Source organism: Chiloscyllium punctatum, chromosome 42 (genome assembly GCF_047496795.1).
Source record: "Chiloscyllium punctatum isolate Juve2018m chromosome 42, sChiPun1.3, whole genome shotgun sequence".
NCBI classification, from domain to species: Eukaryota; Metazoa; Chordata; class Chondrichthyes; order Orectolobiformes; family Hemiscylliidae; genus Chiloscyllium; species Chiloscyllium punctatum.
Window position 1 is genome coordinate 31,817,254 of NC_092780.1, and position 14,448 is coordinate 31,831,701.

At 40.5% G+C, this 14,448-nt stretch overlaps 1 protein-coding gene across 7 annotated transcripts in view; it reads right to left on the minus strand.

Moving 5' to 3' along the window:
- LOC140465874 (disintegrin and metalloproteinase domain-containing protein 11-like) overlaps positions 1–14,448 on the minus strand; it is a 173,555-nt gene that overhangs the window by 118,580 nt on the left and 40,527 nt on the right. For all 7 annotated transcript variants that reach the window (XR_011955175.1, XR_011955176.1, XM_072561755.1 and 4 more), the window contains one exon: positions 161–243. Coding sequence is in view for 5 of the 7 variants with exons in the window: in XM_072561755.1 (XP_072417856.1) it covers positions 161–243 (83 nt within the window). In the remaining 2 variants the exon portion in view is untranslated. The remainder of the gene's footprint in view (positions 1–160; positions 244–14,448) is intronic.

Sequence of the window (14,448 nt, forward strand, 5' to 3'; positions counted from 1 at the left end):
ATGCTGAAGAGGTTCTGCTATCAAACACAACAGGATCTCAGTGCTCCAATCACATCCATGCTTTCTCCTTGCATGTGTATCTCCCTGTCCCTCCACCCAATAGACATAAACAGCCAAAGCCTTTGTGGCACAGAGGTGCTTCCTTGGCAGTTTTACTTACCTCAGTCCATGACATGTTGACATAGCCACAAAGGAGTTGGGGTTTCCTCTGATGTTTCCATGGTAATAACAATGTTCACTGCCCTGAAAAACAACATCAATACCATTCTGGTTAGTGCTAACCCTGCTCTGCAATAGGCTTGAAGCTAGTAAGTGTAAAACTGGACAGTGGGAGAAAGTGAGGACTGCAGATGCTGGAGATCAGAGCTGGAAAATGTGTTGCTGGAAAAGTGCAGCAGGTCAGGCAGCATCCAAGGAGCAGGAGAATTGACATTTCAGGCATAAGCCCTTCTTCAGGAATCAAACTGGACAGTGACCATTCTAAGACCTCACTCGACAGCAGTCTATTTTCTTCAACCCCCTTTATCCTTGTGCTTTACTCTTGTTGTGATGGAGGTCACAAATGGATTTTCTTTTGGAGGTCAGTACCAGTTGGATGTGGACTGTATGCATGTTACAACAGGTAGCTAGAAATCAGACTATATTCTCAAAGAACAGCCAGTCTCTCTGAAATTCAGGATAAAGTTGCACTGATCTGGATAATTCAGCAGAGATAAATAGGAAACTAAGTGACATTTGCAAACAGTCAAATTGCTATGAGGGAACTAAAAACCAGAGTTATGGGCTGGGCAGAGGGAAGAACTTAAATTTGGTTTTGCTTTTGCAATTTGGTTTTGCAAAAGCAAAACAATGTTCAACTTTACACACCACCAGACTTTCTTTTTCATTGATTCCAGTAATTGTCCACTCTAGTTTTAAGGCAGATTAAATAAATTAATTTGATGTACATGATAATCCACCTCAGCTCCAACAATACTTTACAACTGAGAGCTAAGCAGCTGGTTGACTTGGCATGGCAACGCCCACCATTCCCTTTTCTACCCTCATTGCATCTCTGATCACTGCCTGAAGTTTGGAATGTATGCAAGGGATAAATCTTGCTGCGAGAAAGGTTTGCACTTATATAGCACTTTCCATGACCACAAAATGTCCCAAAATGCTTTACAATTTGCACACACAGAGTTTCTATTAAAGTCAATGTGATAATGACCAGAGGACTAACTCCCCTGCTGTTCTTTACAATAGCTTCATGAGACTCTTTATGGCCACTGGAGTGGGCAGGCAGGCAGGCCTGTTTAATAAAAGACAGGAGTAGCACTCCGTTAGTACTGCATGGGAGTGTTGGAATTGACAACTGTCTTAAGCCCGAGAAAGCAATCTGAACCTACAACCTTCTCATCAAGGACAATGCACTTCCAGTGAAACCATGTCTCTCTTGTATCACTCTAATGCACGAGGGTTTGCAGTAACAGTGCAGCTTTCACAGGTCAGAGAATTTTCAGTACATCATAAGATGCGTTTCAAGCATAACACGTCAAAACAGCTTTACATCCTGTGTTTTTCTTACAGTTCTAGTCCATGACTATGAATTCTGAGTGTGAAATGATTTTGTGATAGATCATGTGGACTACATTTCTCTCAACTCCTTGAAAAAAAAAGGACTCAAATTATAAGTTCAAGCAGATGTTAAGTTAGTAATATCAATTTTTGAGGGAGTTAGTAATATTTTACTGAGAGAAAATCTATGTACCAAGCTTTAACATAATACCTATTCATTTTTCATATATAACATATAGGCCAATTAATCAGCTCATCTTCAGGTGTCTGATAATGGACTTCATACCTTGCAAAGTGCTTATTGATTATGATCATAAATCGGTTTCTCACAACTTTGCATGTTCTCACAAAAGTTATCTATTTTAGAAGGAAATACACAAAAACAGAATAAAGTTCTGAAAATGAGCTACTCCAAAAGGTGGGATTCAGAGGGGCCCTGGTGTCCCTCTACATAGGTCAAAGGAAGTTATCATGTAGATACAATAATGAATTAGAAAGCTTTTTGTTAAACGAGATTGTCGTGAGTAAAAGAAGTCTTAAGGCTATTACATCAGGTCTTTGCATACCGGTGCAGAGGGTACTGTATACAGTTTTGGCCTTAATACACGAGAAAGGTTATACTTACCTTAATGCAATTGAATTAATTCTTGCAATGAGAGGATTCTCCTGAGGAGAGATTGAGTCGTCTACGGCTATATTTCTGAGAATTTAGAAGAGTGAGGAGTTATCTTATTGAAACATGTAAAATTCTTCACAGGTTTGACAAGGTAGATGCTCAGGTAACATCTCTCTGAGTGAAAAATCAAGAACTAGGGCCTTGGGGCCTACATTTTCAGAATGAAGAGTTTGCCATGTGGAAATGAGATACTCCAGAAAGCAGGAGACGCTCAGTCGTTGAATAGATTCAACTTAGAGATCACCAGGTTTTCAATATCTATAAGGGAATTAAGTCAAATGGGAATAGTGTGGAGTCAAGTTAGATCCAGCGTGACTGTATTGACTGGTGGAGCAGATGCAAAGGGCAGAATGGTCACTTCCTATGTCTATTTCTTACATTCTTAACTGGAATTGATGTTTTTAATAGTGTGCACAATAGAAGGGCAAACAAATCACATTCAAGTGTTAAGCACTTTATCACAAGTAGCACAATCTTCAATAATTCTGATAGGTCCCTATGCTTAATAAAATACATAGTGCATGTTCATAATTTATGGTCACTGAAATCCTTCATCATGAAAGATATAAAGCTCATTGCCATGTCTAGACTACTGTTAAATTTATAATTTATTATCCCACCACCAATATCAGGCAATGTGTTCAGATTTTCGTCAGTAGTGCACTTTTCAAGGAGGAAATAATCAGTACTGGGGAGTGGCAAACAACAATGTCATATTCCACAACAACAAACCACATATTCCATATCACCATTTGTAAATTACCCATTTGTAATAAGAGTCATATTTTAAAGTCATGAAAACAATTTTTTTTTGCAATCCAGTTTTGATTACATTTTGCACTTTCAACAGTGTGATGGTGAGGAATTGGCGTATCCACAGAATGTGCCTTTTCAAATACATGCAAACAAAGTGACTGAGATTTGAAAAAAATAAGAACAGAAATTTCTGGAGAAATTCAGCAGGTCTAGCAGCATCTGGGGAGATAAAAGAGAATTAAAGTTTCAGGTCAAGATTCTTCAGCAATGTCTGTGTTTTTCTTTGTTTCAGATCTCTGGTATCTGCAGTTCTTTGTTTTATGACAGAGATTGATTTGTTTGCTAACAGTTAGTGGATACGTGACTGAGTTGCACTTTGAAAATAATGACTGACTTCAGAGAAAATAACTTGGTAATTGACTCAATGTTTTGATGCTTAATTCATTCCCCCTTCGACAAGCAGAAATCTTTCACACTGACAACTCTGAGAAAAAATGTACAGCACGAAATGGAAAAGCCAAAAGAATCTGAGATTGCCTAGAAGACTGAAATCATGCATTCAGATTACTTGTAGCTTTCTGACATTAAAATAAAAACAAAGAAATCCATAGCAGCCAATGAAGTGTCTCCTCCCAAATATTGCCTTTGCTATTCCCTTTACCGGTCTTAACAGACTTACTATGCATTCCTAGAATTTTATAGTTCCAATTCGGGATTTGCAATGTCTTCTGCATCAATCTTTTTGTATCCTTTTTAGATAGAAGATGGGCTTATGTGCTAAGTTACAATTGGTACTGTAAAAAGAAATCTACCAGACACAGGTCAGAAGAGTGATGTACCCTCTCCACCTCAGCATCACCAATGGCACTCAGGAAGCTTGATACCATCCAGGATAAAGCAGCCCGCTTGATTTGCACACCATCCACCACCTTCAATATTTACTCCCTTCACCACCGGCCAGAGTGGGAGCACTGTTTACCATCTACAAGATACATTGTGAGAACGCACCGAGGCTCCTTCGACAGCAGATTCATGGGGAAAATCATCACCTGCAATATTGACTTCCAGGCCACTCGCTATCCTGACTAGGAACTATGCTGCCGTTCCTTCACTTTTGTTGGGTCTAAATCCTGGAACTCTCTTCCCAACAGCTCTGCAGGTGTTTCTACAAAGAATGCAGCAGTTCAAGAAGATAGCTCACTACCACCCCCTCCAGGGCAGTTAGAGTTGGATAATAGATACCAACCTAACTCAGCGCTACACCATCTTATGAGAAAAATGTTTGCATCAACATAGTGTCTGAAACAACGACTTCTCTGGATCAGAAAAGTATGAACTTGCTTTTACTTGACGCTAATGAGCTCATTCATAAATAAATCTTTCTATTTCCTGTTTGAACCTTCCTCGACAATAGCTGTTGTCAGCCTGTGGCTGGTGCATCAAATCCTTTGCAAGGTTCCCACAACACTGTTCCATCCTACCAGCAAGCACTTTATTTTCTTATTTTCTTTAAAGGCAGTTTAATCTCTGTAATTAACAACTGAAGAGCTAATAGCTAAACAAAAAGGATGTCACACAGCTGATTAGGGCTTTGAGACAGTAGCTCTGAGAAAGTAGCTACAGCATTGGGTCTTCTTTCACAGCTGAATTAGTCTGGATTAGAACTGTCCTGTTTCTCAAAAGGGATTCCCCTCTCCAATTGCTATCCTTTTAAAAAAATACTACCACTACAGATTCACAGAATAAGGAGAAATAACCTTCTCCATATTCCATTTCATATTTCTAATTAACTAAATTCTAATCAAGTGACATTGCAGTCACAACTTATAGCCACAAATATTTTATGCTCTGACCCGAGAACATGCAATTCACTGGAGCATTTTGGACAATGTATTTGCAGCTCTTGGATTCTTGCTGACAGAAAGTGATGTACATCTTAATTTTACTTCATCTGTGTTTCTGGCAAAACCAGAAGACGGACCAAAATGATGGCATTTGCTGTTTATGACAGGCAAGATGTCCTCAGACAATGACAAAGTTCAATGTGGTACGAAAGGAGTGCAGCACTGTCAGAAGGGTGACCTTTCAGAGGAGATGTTAAACATAGGTCCTGTCACAGGCAGAGCAGAGATTAAAGATCCCATGGCACTGTTTTGAAGTACAGTGACAGAGATCTTTCCAAGCCAGTATGTCACAAAAAAGACTATTCCTGCTTATGCACAAATCATTACTACATTGCTATTGGTGGGATCTAGCTGTGTACAAATAGGCTATCATATTCCTCGTATTTCCAGAGTGCCTTTCAGCAGAATCCATTATGGCCTGAAGGATGCGGCTTTTGGCAAGATTTGTGGCAGTGAATTGAGTGTTTCGCTAGGCAACAGAGAGCTGCTAATTCAAGGAGAATTATAACTTGGTTAACTTCAATATCCACCTCATTAATATTAAGCTATCTTACCAAACTCAGCAAACACGCCAGATGTTGCAAAAAAATTGACTTGTAACCCAGAGATGGGCACCTGGTGAACTGCTCACTGCTAGCTCCAAAATGGCTTCTGTGTTGGGCATAGGCATGTCAGATTTGGGTCTATAATCCTGGACTGGCTTCCATGTGCCACCCAAGCCTACCCAGTTAACCTTAGCTTTGTACTAGCATGGAAAAGTGGGCTCCATATGTCAGAAGTAGGAAGTAAGTGAGGCACAAAGAGGAGTTATCAAGAATATCCTCTGTACAATGGGGCAAGAGTACAATGGCGCAATTGGGAGTGCTGCTCATTGGGAGGCAGTGATGACTACTTTGGTGCATCTTTTGGAAGAGACCAAGTGAGACACAGAGGGGTTGCAAGATAAGTTAAGATGGGTTAAGCCTAAGGTGGTAGCAGAATAGCAGGCAAGATGACGAATGCTAAATGACTGGGGTTTGTGAAGGTTTAGTACTGAGGAATAAAGAAAAGAAAGGAGGTATGAGAGCAGGCAGGATAAAGAGAAAAGTGAAAAAGGTGGCAATAGAGAAATGGACTCTGGACTAGGAATTGCAGCTAGAAAGATACTGGATTAGTGGTGCTGGAAGAGCACAGCAGTTCAGGCAGCATCCAACGAGCAGCGAAATCGACGTTTCGGGCAAAAGCCCTTCATCAGGAATAAAGAAGGGCTTTTGCCCGAAATGTCGATTTCGCTGCTCGTTGGATGCTGCCTGAACTGCTGTGCTCTTCCAGCACCACTAATCCAGTATTTGGTTTTCAGCATCTGCAGTCATTGTTTTTACCCAGCTAGAAAGATAGTCAAGATAGTCATACCTTTAAATATAGGGAAGCATCAACACTTGGAAATATTAGTGAAGTTAGGAGATAATAAAGCTGATCCAAGTTGAGTGTAATCACTGTAGGCCAAGGTGGATGAGTGAAAACAAAAGAACAACAATGAGCAGATTATTTCCAAAAATGTCAATATTTTTATGACCATATTGAAAAGAGCAGCTGCTGGCATCTCAATGTCCACTTGACAACACAACTGAAAATGGATCTCCGCGAATCGTTGCTGATAAATCCAAAATTGGCAAAAATGAAATGTCACTTCTTCATCCATCAAATTGTCAGTGAAGAATTAACTGAAATGAGATTAGTAACTTTGTATTAATTTTAATATTACTTAATATATTTTAATCATAATTTTAATGTTGTTCCATCTGCCACTGGGGAATTTAATGAGGAGCTAATTGTCCCACACAGCAAGAAGGCTATTGGGAGGGAAAGGAGTCTGGGTCACTCTCATAGGAGGCTGTTCTGCCAGGAAATGATGTGCAGACCAACAAAGAGAAAACAAAGCTAATGTTTTGCCGAGTAAGAATTGTTGGTACTAATATGCAGAACGGACAATTTTAATGTTCAGGGTAAAAACAAGGACTGCAGATGCTGGAAACCAGAGTCTAGATTAGAGTGGTGCTGGAAAAGCACAGCAGGTCAGGCAGCATCCAAGGAGCTGGGAAATCGATGTTTCGGACAAAAGCCCTTCATCAGGAATAGAAGCAGGGTGCCTGCAGAGTGGAGAGATAAATGAGAGGAGGGTGGGGGTGGGGAGAAAGTAGCATAGAGTACAATGGGTGAATAGGGGTGGGGATGAAGGTGATAGGTCAGAGAGGAGGGTGGAGTGGATAGGTGGAAAGGAAGATAGGCAGGTATGTTCATTTTAATGTTCAGTCTAAGTACCTGAAATAACAAGAGGGTTAGACTAATGAAGCAATATATCCCTCCAGCCTGCTTACACAGTATGTAGCTTCTGAACTGGTGTCAAAAATCTATGGATAAGGGAGCATTAGTGTTTATTTTACAGAAAAATTCTAATGAGCACCTGCTCTTCAATATCTAACTGATCACCAATATGGAGACTTGCATAACTGCCTGATCACATCACAGCATTTTACTGTCTTGACTGCTGCCCTCAAAATTAATTACAGATCCTATCATATAACTTGAAAACACTAAGGGAACAATTTTAAGTAAAACTCCTGTCAACTGTTAAGTTCAACTGTTCCAACCAGTTTAAATTTCTCTCACAATTGACCCATTATTTCATTGTTTTGAACAAGAACAATTTAACCTTTACTTTCTCATCTGAACATCTATACAAAGAATGGTGCACTTATTCATTTGGGAGAAAGTGAGGGCTGCAGATGCTGGAGATCAGAGTCGAGAGTGTGGTGCTGGAAAAGCACAGCAGCTCAGGCAACATCTGAGAAGCAGGAGAATTGACGTTTTGAGCATAAGCCCTTCATCAGGAATTCTTCTGGAAAGCCCTCAGCACATATTCATATGTCTGCACACATGCAGCAAAATATTATAAATGTTTTTAATGTCATCCTCTCCAGGAAATGCTACATTATTCCAGGTTAGCATTCCATAGCAGTCCTTTGTATGAAATCATACTATCAGGGATATCACAGATGATCATGACTTAATTCCTATTTTATTTCAACAAACACGCTTTCTCCTGAAAATGTCATTCAAAACAGGTCCTTGGAACCAAATAATGACAGACCTACGATCACGATCACTGAAGTCTGCTACCCTCAGCAGCAGTCAGGAATTACACACTGAATGTCAGTCTCATGCCCAATATCATGTTGGGCACTTAAAAAAGAAGACACCATCCAAGAAGATAATGCTGACCATCAGGATGACTTGTCCAAGATTCTTCCCCAGCTAGAAACATTTCGGTCCATAACAGCTGAAGTACTGGTAGGCCATTCATCCCATCAGGTCTGATGACTGATCCTTTATGGACATAACATGGTATTATGAGTTGGGGTTTAAAAAAACTTGAAGATGGCGTAACCAAATAAAAGTTCTTTGCTAATGTTTTGAAGTTGGCAACTGTAGAGAGAGAGTTACCTGGAGGTTGTAACATTCAAGGCACAGGATATTCCAACACGTGTAACCAGCAATCTAACAAGGGCAGGATGGTCTCAGAGTGCTTTGAGAGGTCACAAAGATAAATACAAGGATCAATGATTAGTAGTCATCCTTTCTGAAAGGGAGACAAACAGACATACCTCTGTTTCTCTCTGCACATATGCTGCCAGACCCACTGAGTTTCTCCAACACTTTTTTTAAATTTCAGACATGAACCTCCAGAGAGGCATCAGAGATTCTGAACCTCTTTAAATAACATTGTTCTCATCCCTAAAGTTTCCCAGCCCTGTAACCCCATGGCAATTTTCCTCTATGAGGGTCTGGTTGGCATAGAGGCATGAGAGATTTGTGATTTCCTAACACCCAAAATAGCCAGAGAAGGCAAGTATTGCCTACATGCCTGAATCATTGGGAGGTCTCAGCATTAATGTAATGTGGTGCCTGGAGCCCCACGATCAGTGCAGCTAGCTCTTGCACACCAAGATTCCTAAGCTTTTACATATGTACAACTTCTCATTTTTCCCCCAGCCTTTTAAATCCCTCTCAGATAGATCCCACCTGCCTTTCAATGCTCTTAAGCACACAATCTGACATAATCTGACTGCCCGGTGTTTTCAGGTTTACACATGGGTCCAGTTCATTATCCTCATAACATCCAAGCAATTAGAAACACAGAAAATTCACAGCACAGTCAATCAAATCTGTACTAGCCAATAAAAGGTGACTCAACCTAAAATTACTTTTGAACTTTTAAAGGTTGCATCAATTCAGGATTATAAACCAGCATCTTTTAAAAAATAATCATACGTTAGAGAAGATTGCACTTCTTAAGTTGCACTTAAGATCCACTTCATTCCTGTGAATCATTCCAACAGTTCATGTTTAGTACTTCCCATGCAACAGACTCACGCACTTCTGGACTTGGTAACAGTATTGGAACTGTCTTTCTTATGCTTCCAAAGAGGTTGCCCAAAATATTATTGTTTGGGTGAAAAAATGTGCAGCAATGGGTGTCGTGAAATGAATTCTGTATCGACAGTGTTCTAGTAAAGCCACCAAGAAATTTCTAGATGTTTAAACATTTATTTATTGCAGATCCATTAAAAAATTCAGGACCAACAGAATAAAACGAGTGCATTGATATAAACCAAGAACTGCAAATGCTGGAAATCTGAGCCAAAAACCGATACTGCAAGAGCAACTCTGCAAGTGTGATACTATGAGGAGGAAAAGCAGAAGCAACAATTTGGGTCTAGTGGCCCTTTCATCAGAGAAGACTACTGCATTTATTGATTACTTTTCTCTATTGGTTTAAAAAGCACAGTCATCAAATACTTAAATGATCCATTTCTAAAGTACTTTCCCTCTGAAAAACAATTGTTTCTTGCTTAGAAACAAATCTAGCCATCATGCATTGATTAATACAGTCAATCACCCCAAATCTATCACTCACATGAATTCAGTTTAAAGCTGAAACATTTTCAAGACTTGGGAATTGCTCCCACTACAAGAGAGACTAGCCTTCAGGTTTAGACAGGACAGAAATAATAGATTCTCCTCTGCTCACTGATCCCCCTCTAACCCAGAGCTCTCATCTTTCTCTGTTAACCCACACCATCATGATGTTCAAAACATCTGGCAATACTTTGTTACTCCATTTAAGGATGTGGTATCTCTCCCCAGTGGTCCTAACAGACTGTTAACTCAGAGGGTGAAAGTTATGATTTTTGTTGTGACAAAGCTCTGCAAAAATGACAAAGAACAAACTATTACAGCGCTGAAAGTGACAGGGTTCAGAACTGAAAGGCAGAACCTACAGTGAAATTACAGAAAGATGCAAGAGATGGAGAGTAGTTAGTACAAATGGGGAACTTCCACTAGTGAAGGTATAAATGGCAGGGAGAGGAAAGAATGACAGTCATGTGTACAAGAGAACATTCTTGATAGTTTGTTTCCAGCTTAATGAGGATGGATGTGAAATGAAGTGGGACAGGTGAAGCAAGTTACAGTAAGAGAGCATCTGGGGAACAATGATCATATTATAATTTCAAACAAATATGGAAAAGGTCAACTATGATCAAATAAAATAATTTAACCAGAAAAGAGGTAAGTTCAGTGAATTGAAAATGGATCTGATCGAGATGAATTGCAATCATAAACTTAGAAGATTTTCACATTTAGAGATGCATGAGGCAGATGAGTCTGACATTAAAATCTGTTTCTATTTATTATTCTTTTTGAAAACGGTCACTAACCTGAGACCGAAAGCTGTAGCTTGAGGGGCACCAAATATGGTTCAGTAGGAGACAAGGTAAAAACAATGACGGCAGATACTGGAAACCAGATTCTGGATTAGTGGGGCTGGAAAAGCACAGCAGTTCAGGCAGCATCCGAGGAGCAGGAAAATCGATGTTTCAGACAAAGCCCTTCATCAGGAATACAGGCAGAGAGCCTGAAAGGTGGAGAGATAAGTGAGAGGAGGGTGGGGGTGGGGAGAAAGAAGCATAAAGTACAATAGGTGAGTGGGGGAGGGGATGAAGGTGATAGGTCGGCGGGGGGGGTGGGGGGGGGGGGGGGGGGGAAGAGGGTGGAGTGGATAGGTGGAAAAGAAGATAGGCAGGTAGAACAAGTCATGGGGACCATGTTGAGCTGGAAGTTTGGAACTGGGGTGAGGTGGGGAAAGGGGAAATGAGGAAACTGTTGAAGTCCACATTGATGCCCTGGGGTTGAAGTGTTCCGAGGCGGAAGATGAGACGTTCTTCCTCCAGGTGTCTGGTGGTGAGGGAGCGACGGTGAAGGAGGCCCAGGACCTCTATGTCCTCGGCAGAGAGGGAGGGGGAGTTGAAATGTTGGGCCACAGGGTGGTGTGGTTAATTGGTGCAGGTGTCCCGGAGATGTTCCTTAAAGCGCTCTGCTAGGAGGACAATCCCGCTCCTAACTGCTGTCATAAGTGTGTTGAAAGCATTTGCAGGTTGATAATCAACCTGTTAGCAGCATTTTAACATACATATGGTCATCATGTTCTAAAGTGGACTCAGGGCCAGAACCGCTGGCTCTGAGGCAGGGATGCTACCCACTGCACCATAAGGTTTCCATTGCAATAAAAGCCTGGTAAGCAAAGCAATAACTGAGCAGGAAGCCTTCACAAAGACAGCTCAGCACAGTCTAAATCCCTTTACATGAAGGGGAAGGAAAGGCCAATCAAAGCTACAGCTTCCTGAATTGTTAAAGATAAAAAGATAAAAGTCAGAAAAGTGAAAGGATTAAGTCAATTAAAATAAGAAGGTATCAAGGCAAACCTAAAAAGTAGGGTGGAGATTAAAACAAAAAGGATTGAAAGGATTAGACAGTTGAGAATAGATTAATGGCGAACATAATAAGGATGCCAAAGACTTGTATAATCACTGAAAGACCAAAAGGATAAACAGAAAATAGTGGTTCTATGAAGGAATCTAAAAGGAAATCTTCTTATCACCTTCTGGGTGAAAATAAATCTTCCTTAAATCTCCAGTAAACCTCCTGTCTCTTACATTAAATCAATGCCTCCACTCCCCGCGCTCTGGTTACTGACCACACTATCTATGCCCCTCATAATTTTGTACACCTCAACCAGGTCCACTCTCCCTCAGCTTTCTCTGCTCTAAGGTAAACAAGCCCAGCCTATCTAGTCTCTCTTCATAGTTGAAGCACTGCAGCCCAGGCAACATCCTGGTGAATTCCCTCTGAACCCTTTTGATATTGCGACCAGAGTTTTGCACAGTACTCCAGCCTAACTAACTGTGGGCTAACTAACATTCTATACAGCTCCATCAAAACCTCCTTGCTCTCGTATTCAAAACCTTGACTAATATGGACAAGTGTTCTGTATGCCTTCTTAACTACCTTACCCATCTGTGCTGCTGTATTCAAGGACCTATGGACATGAACACCAAATTCCTTCTGATACTGTACTCTTCCTAGGGTTTTATCAGTATTTCCTTACCTTGTTCATCCTCCCAAAGATATCACCTCACACCTTTCTAGATAAATTCCATTTGTCAAGGTTAACTTCCCCCCACCACCTCTCCCCCCCCCCCCCCCCCCCCACCAACCCCGACAGCCCGTCTTTCTTGTCTTTTGGTTTTCCTTACTACTTGTCACACAAAGAATTTGCGCGCGATCAGCAAACATACTGACCATACCACTGCATTTGTGTCTGAGTCATTAATGTACACTTCAAATAATGTACACCCAACATCGAAGTCTGTGGTACATCATTGACATAGACTTCCTGTCACAAAAAAAGAAGCCAATCACCCTCTGCCTCTTGCCACTAAGCCAATAATGGATTCAATTTCCTTCATTACAGAAGAGGATGCTCCCAAGGTATCAATAAAGGAGGAAGTAGAGATATTGAATAGGATAAAAATAGAGAAAGAGGATGTATTTAGAAGTTCTATATTCCTCACAGAAGTCATGCATTCCAGATGGCATGCTATTTAAGTTATGAGGAAAGAAGGAGTGGAAACTGAATTGGCTCCAGTTGCAATCATCCACCCACCTGGGATATGGTGTTAGAGAACTGGAGATTGCAAATATTACAGTCCTATTTGAAAAGGAAGAGAGGAAAGAAGCCAGTAACTACAATCTACTCAGTTTTATGTTGATGGTGAACATAAGAAATAGGAGCAGAATTAGACCATTCAGCCCTTCAAGCAAGGCCAGCCCTGCCATTCACTATGATCATGCCTGACCAGTCTCAGGCTTTGACTTCTCTTCAATGACACACAGCTCATCACAGCCCTCAATATGTCAAAAACCAATCTACATTTTTCAATGTTTTGTGATCCAACCTCCACAATACTCTGGGGTAGAGAATTCCAGACATTTGCCATCTTCTGCATTCCTTCACATCTCAGTTTTAGACAAATGCTCCTTGCTCTGTAACCATGCGCCCCCCCCCCCCCAGTTTATCACTCTTCCACAAACTGAAACATCTTCTCAACATCAATCATTCAAGCCCTCTCAGAATCTTGTAAGCTTCAATGAAATCACCTCTCATTCTTCTAAATTCTGATGAATAAAAGTCTAACCTGTTTCGCTGTTCTTGATGAGTCGCTACTTCATTCCAGAAATCAGCCTAGAGAATCCCTTTTAAATAGCTTCCAATAGTAATACATCATTTCTCAAACACAAGGACCAGTACTGTAACACAGTACTCCAGCTGTGGACTCACCTCCACCCTGTACAGTCGTATCAAGACTTCTTTATTTTTAAACTCCCCCTTCCAGTAAAGGTCAAAATACCTTTGGATTCATAATGATTGACAAGAAAACCTTTTGTGTGAATACCCAGATCCCTCTATCCTTCACATTTTGGAGTCTCTCTACTTAAGTAATAATCTGCCTTTTATTCTTCTCAGAGCATGCATGACCACACACCTTTAGACTAAACGCAATCTGTCAAGTTTTTAATCAAGTACTCAATGTATCTATATACTCTTCCAGATTCCTTATGCCCTCATCACAACATGCCGTTCCATATCTTTTTGGAATCATCAGCAAATATGGATATATTTCTCGCTGACGTCCTCCAACCCATTCGTACAGATTACAAATAATTGAGGTTCTACAACGTATCCCAGTGGCATTCCAATCTGAAAAAGACCCACTAATGCTAACTCTCTGTCCTGTGTGCATTAATCATTCCTCAATTCATGCTAATACCTTAGTCCAGTAACAAGAGTTCCTAACTTGTGCAAATACCTTTTATGTGGCACCTTATCAAATGATGGGGAAATTTCCAGAGACAATAATCCAAGGCAAAATTAATTGCCACTTGGAAGAGCATGGACTAATAAATTAAAATAATTTGTTACAGACAAATTACTTTTTGTTAGCTTATTTGAGTTACTTGATGAAGCACAGAGAGAAAGAGCTGATTATACTAGTGTAATTGATGCTGTGTTTATCAAACTTTCAACAGGCATGTGAGTAAGTATCACATAATGGACACGATTGCAAAATTAAAGTTCCTGGTAATGAAAGGATAGTGACAGCGTGGTTACAAAAG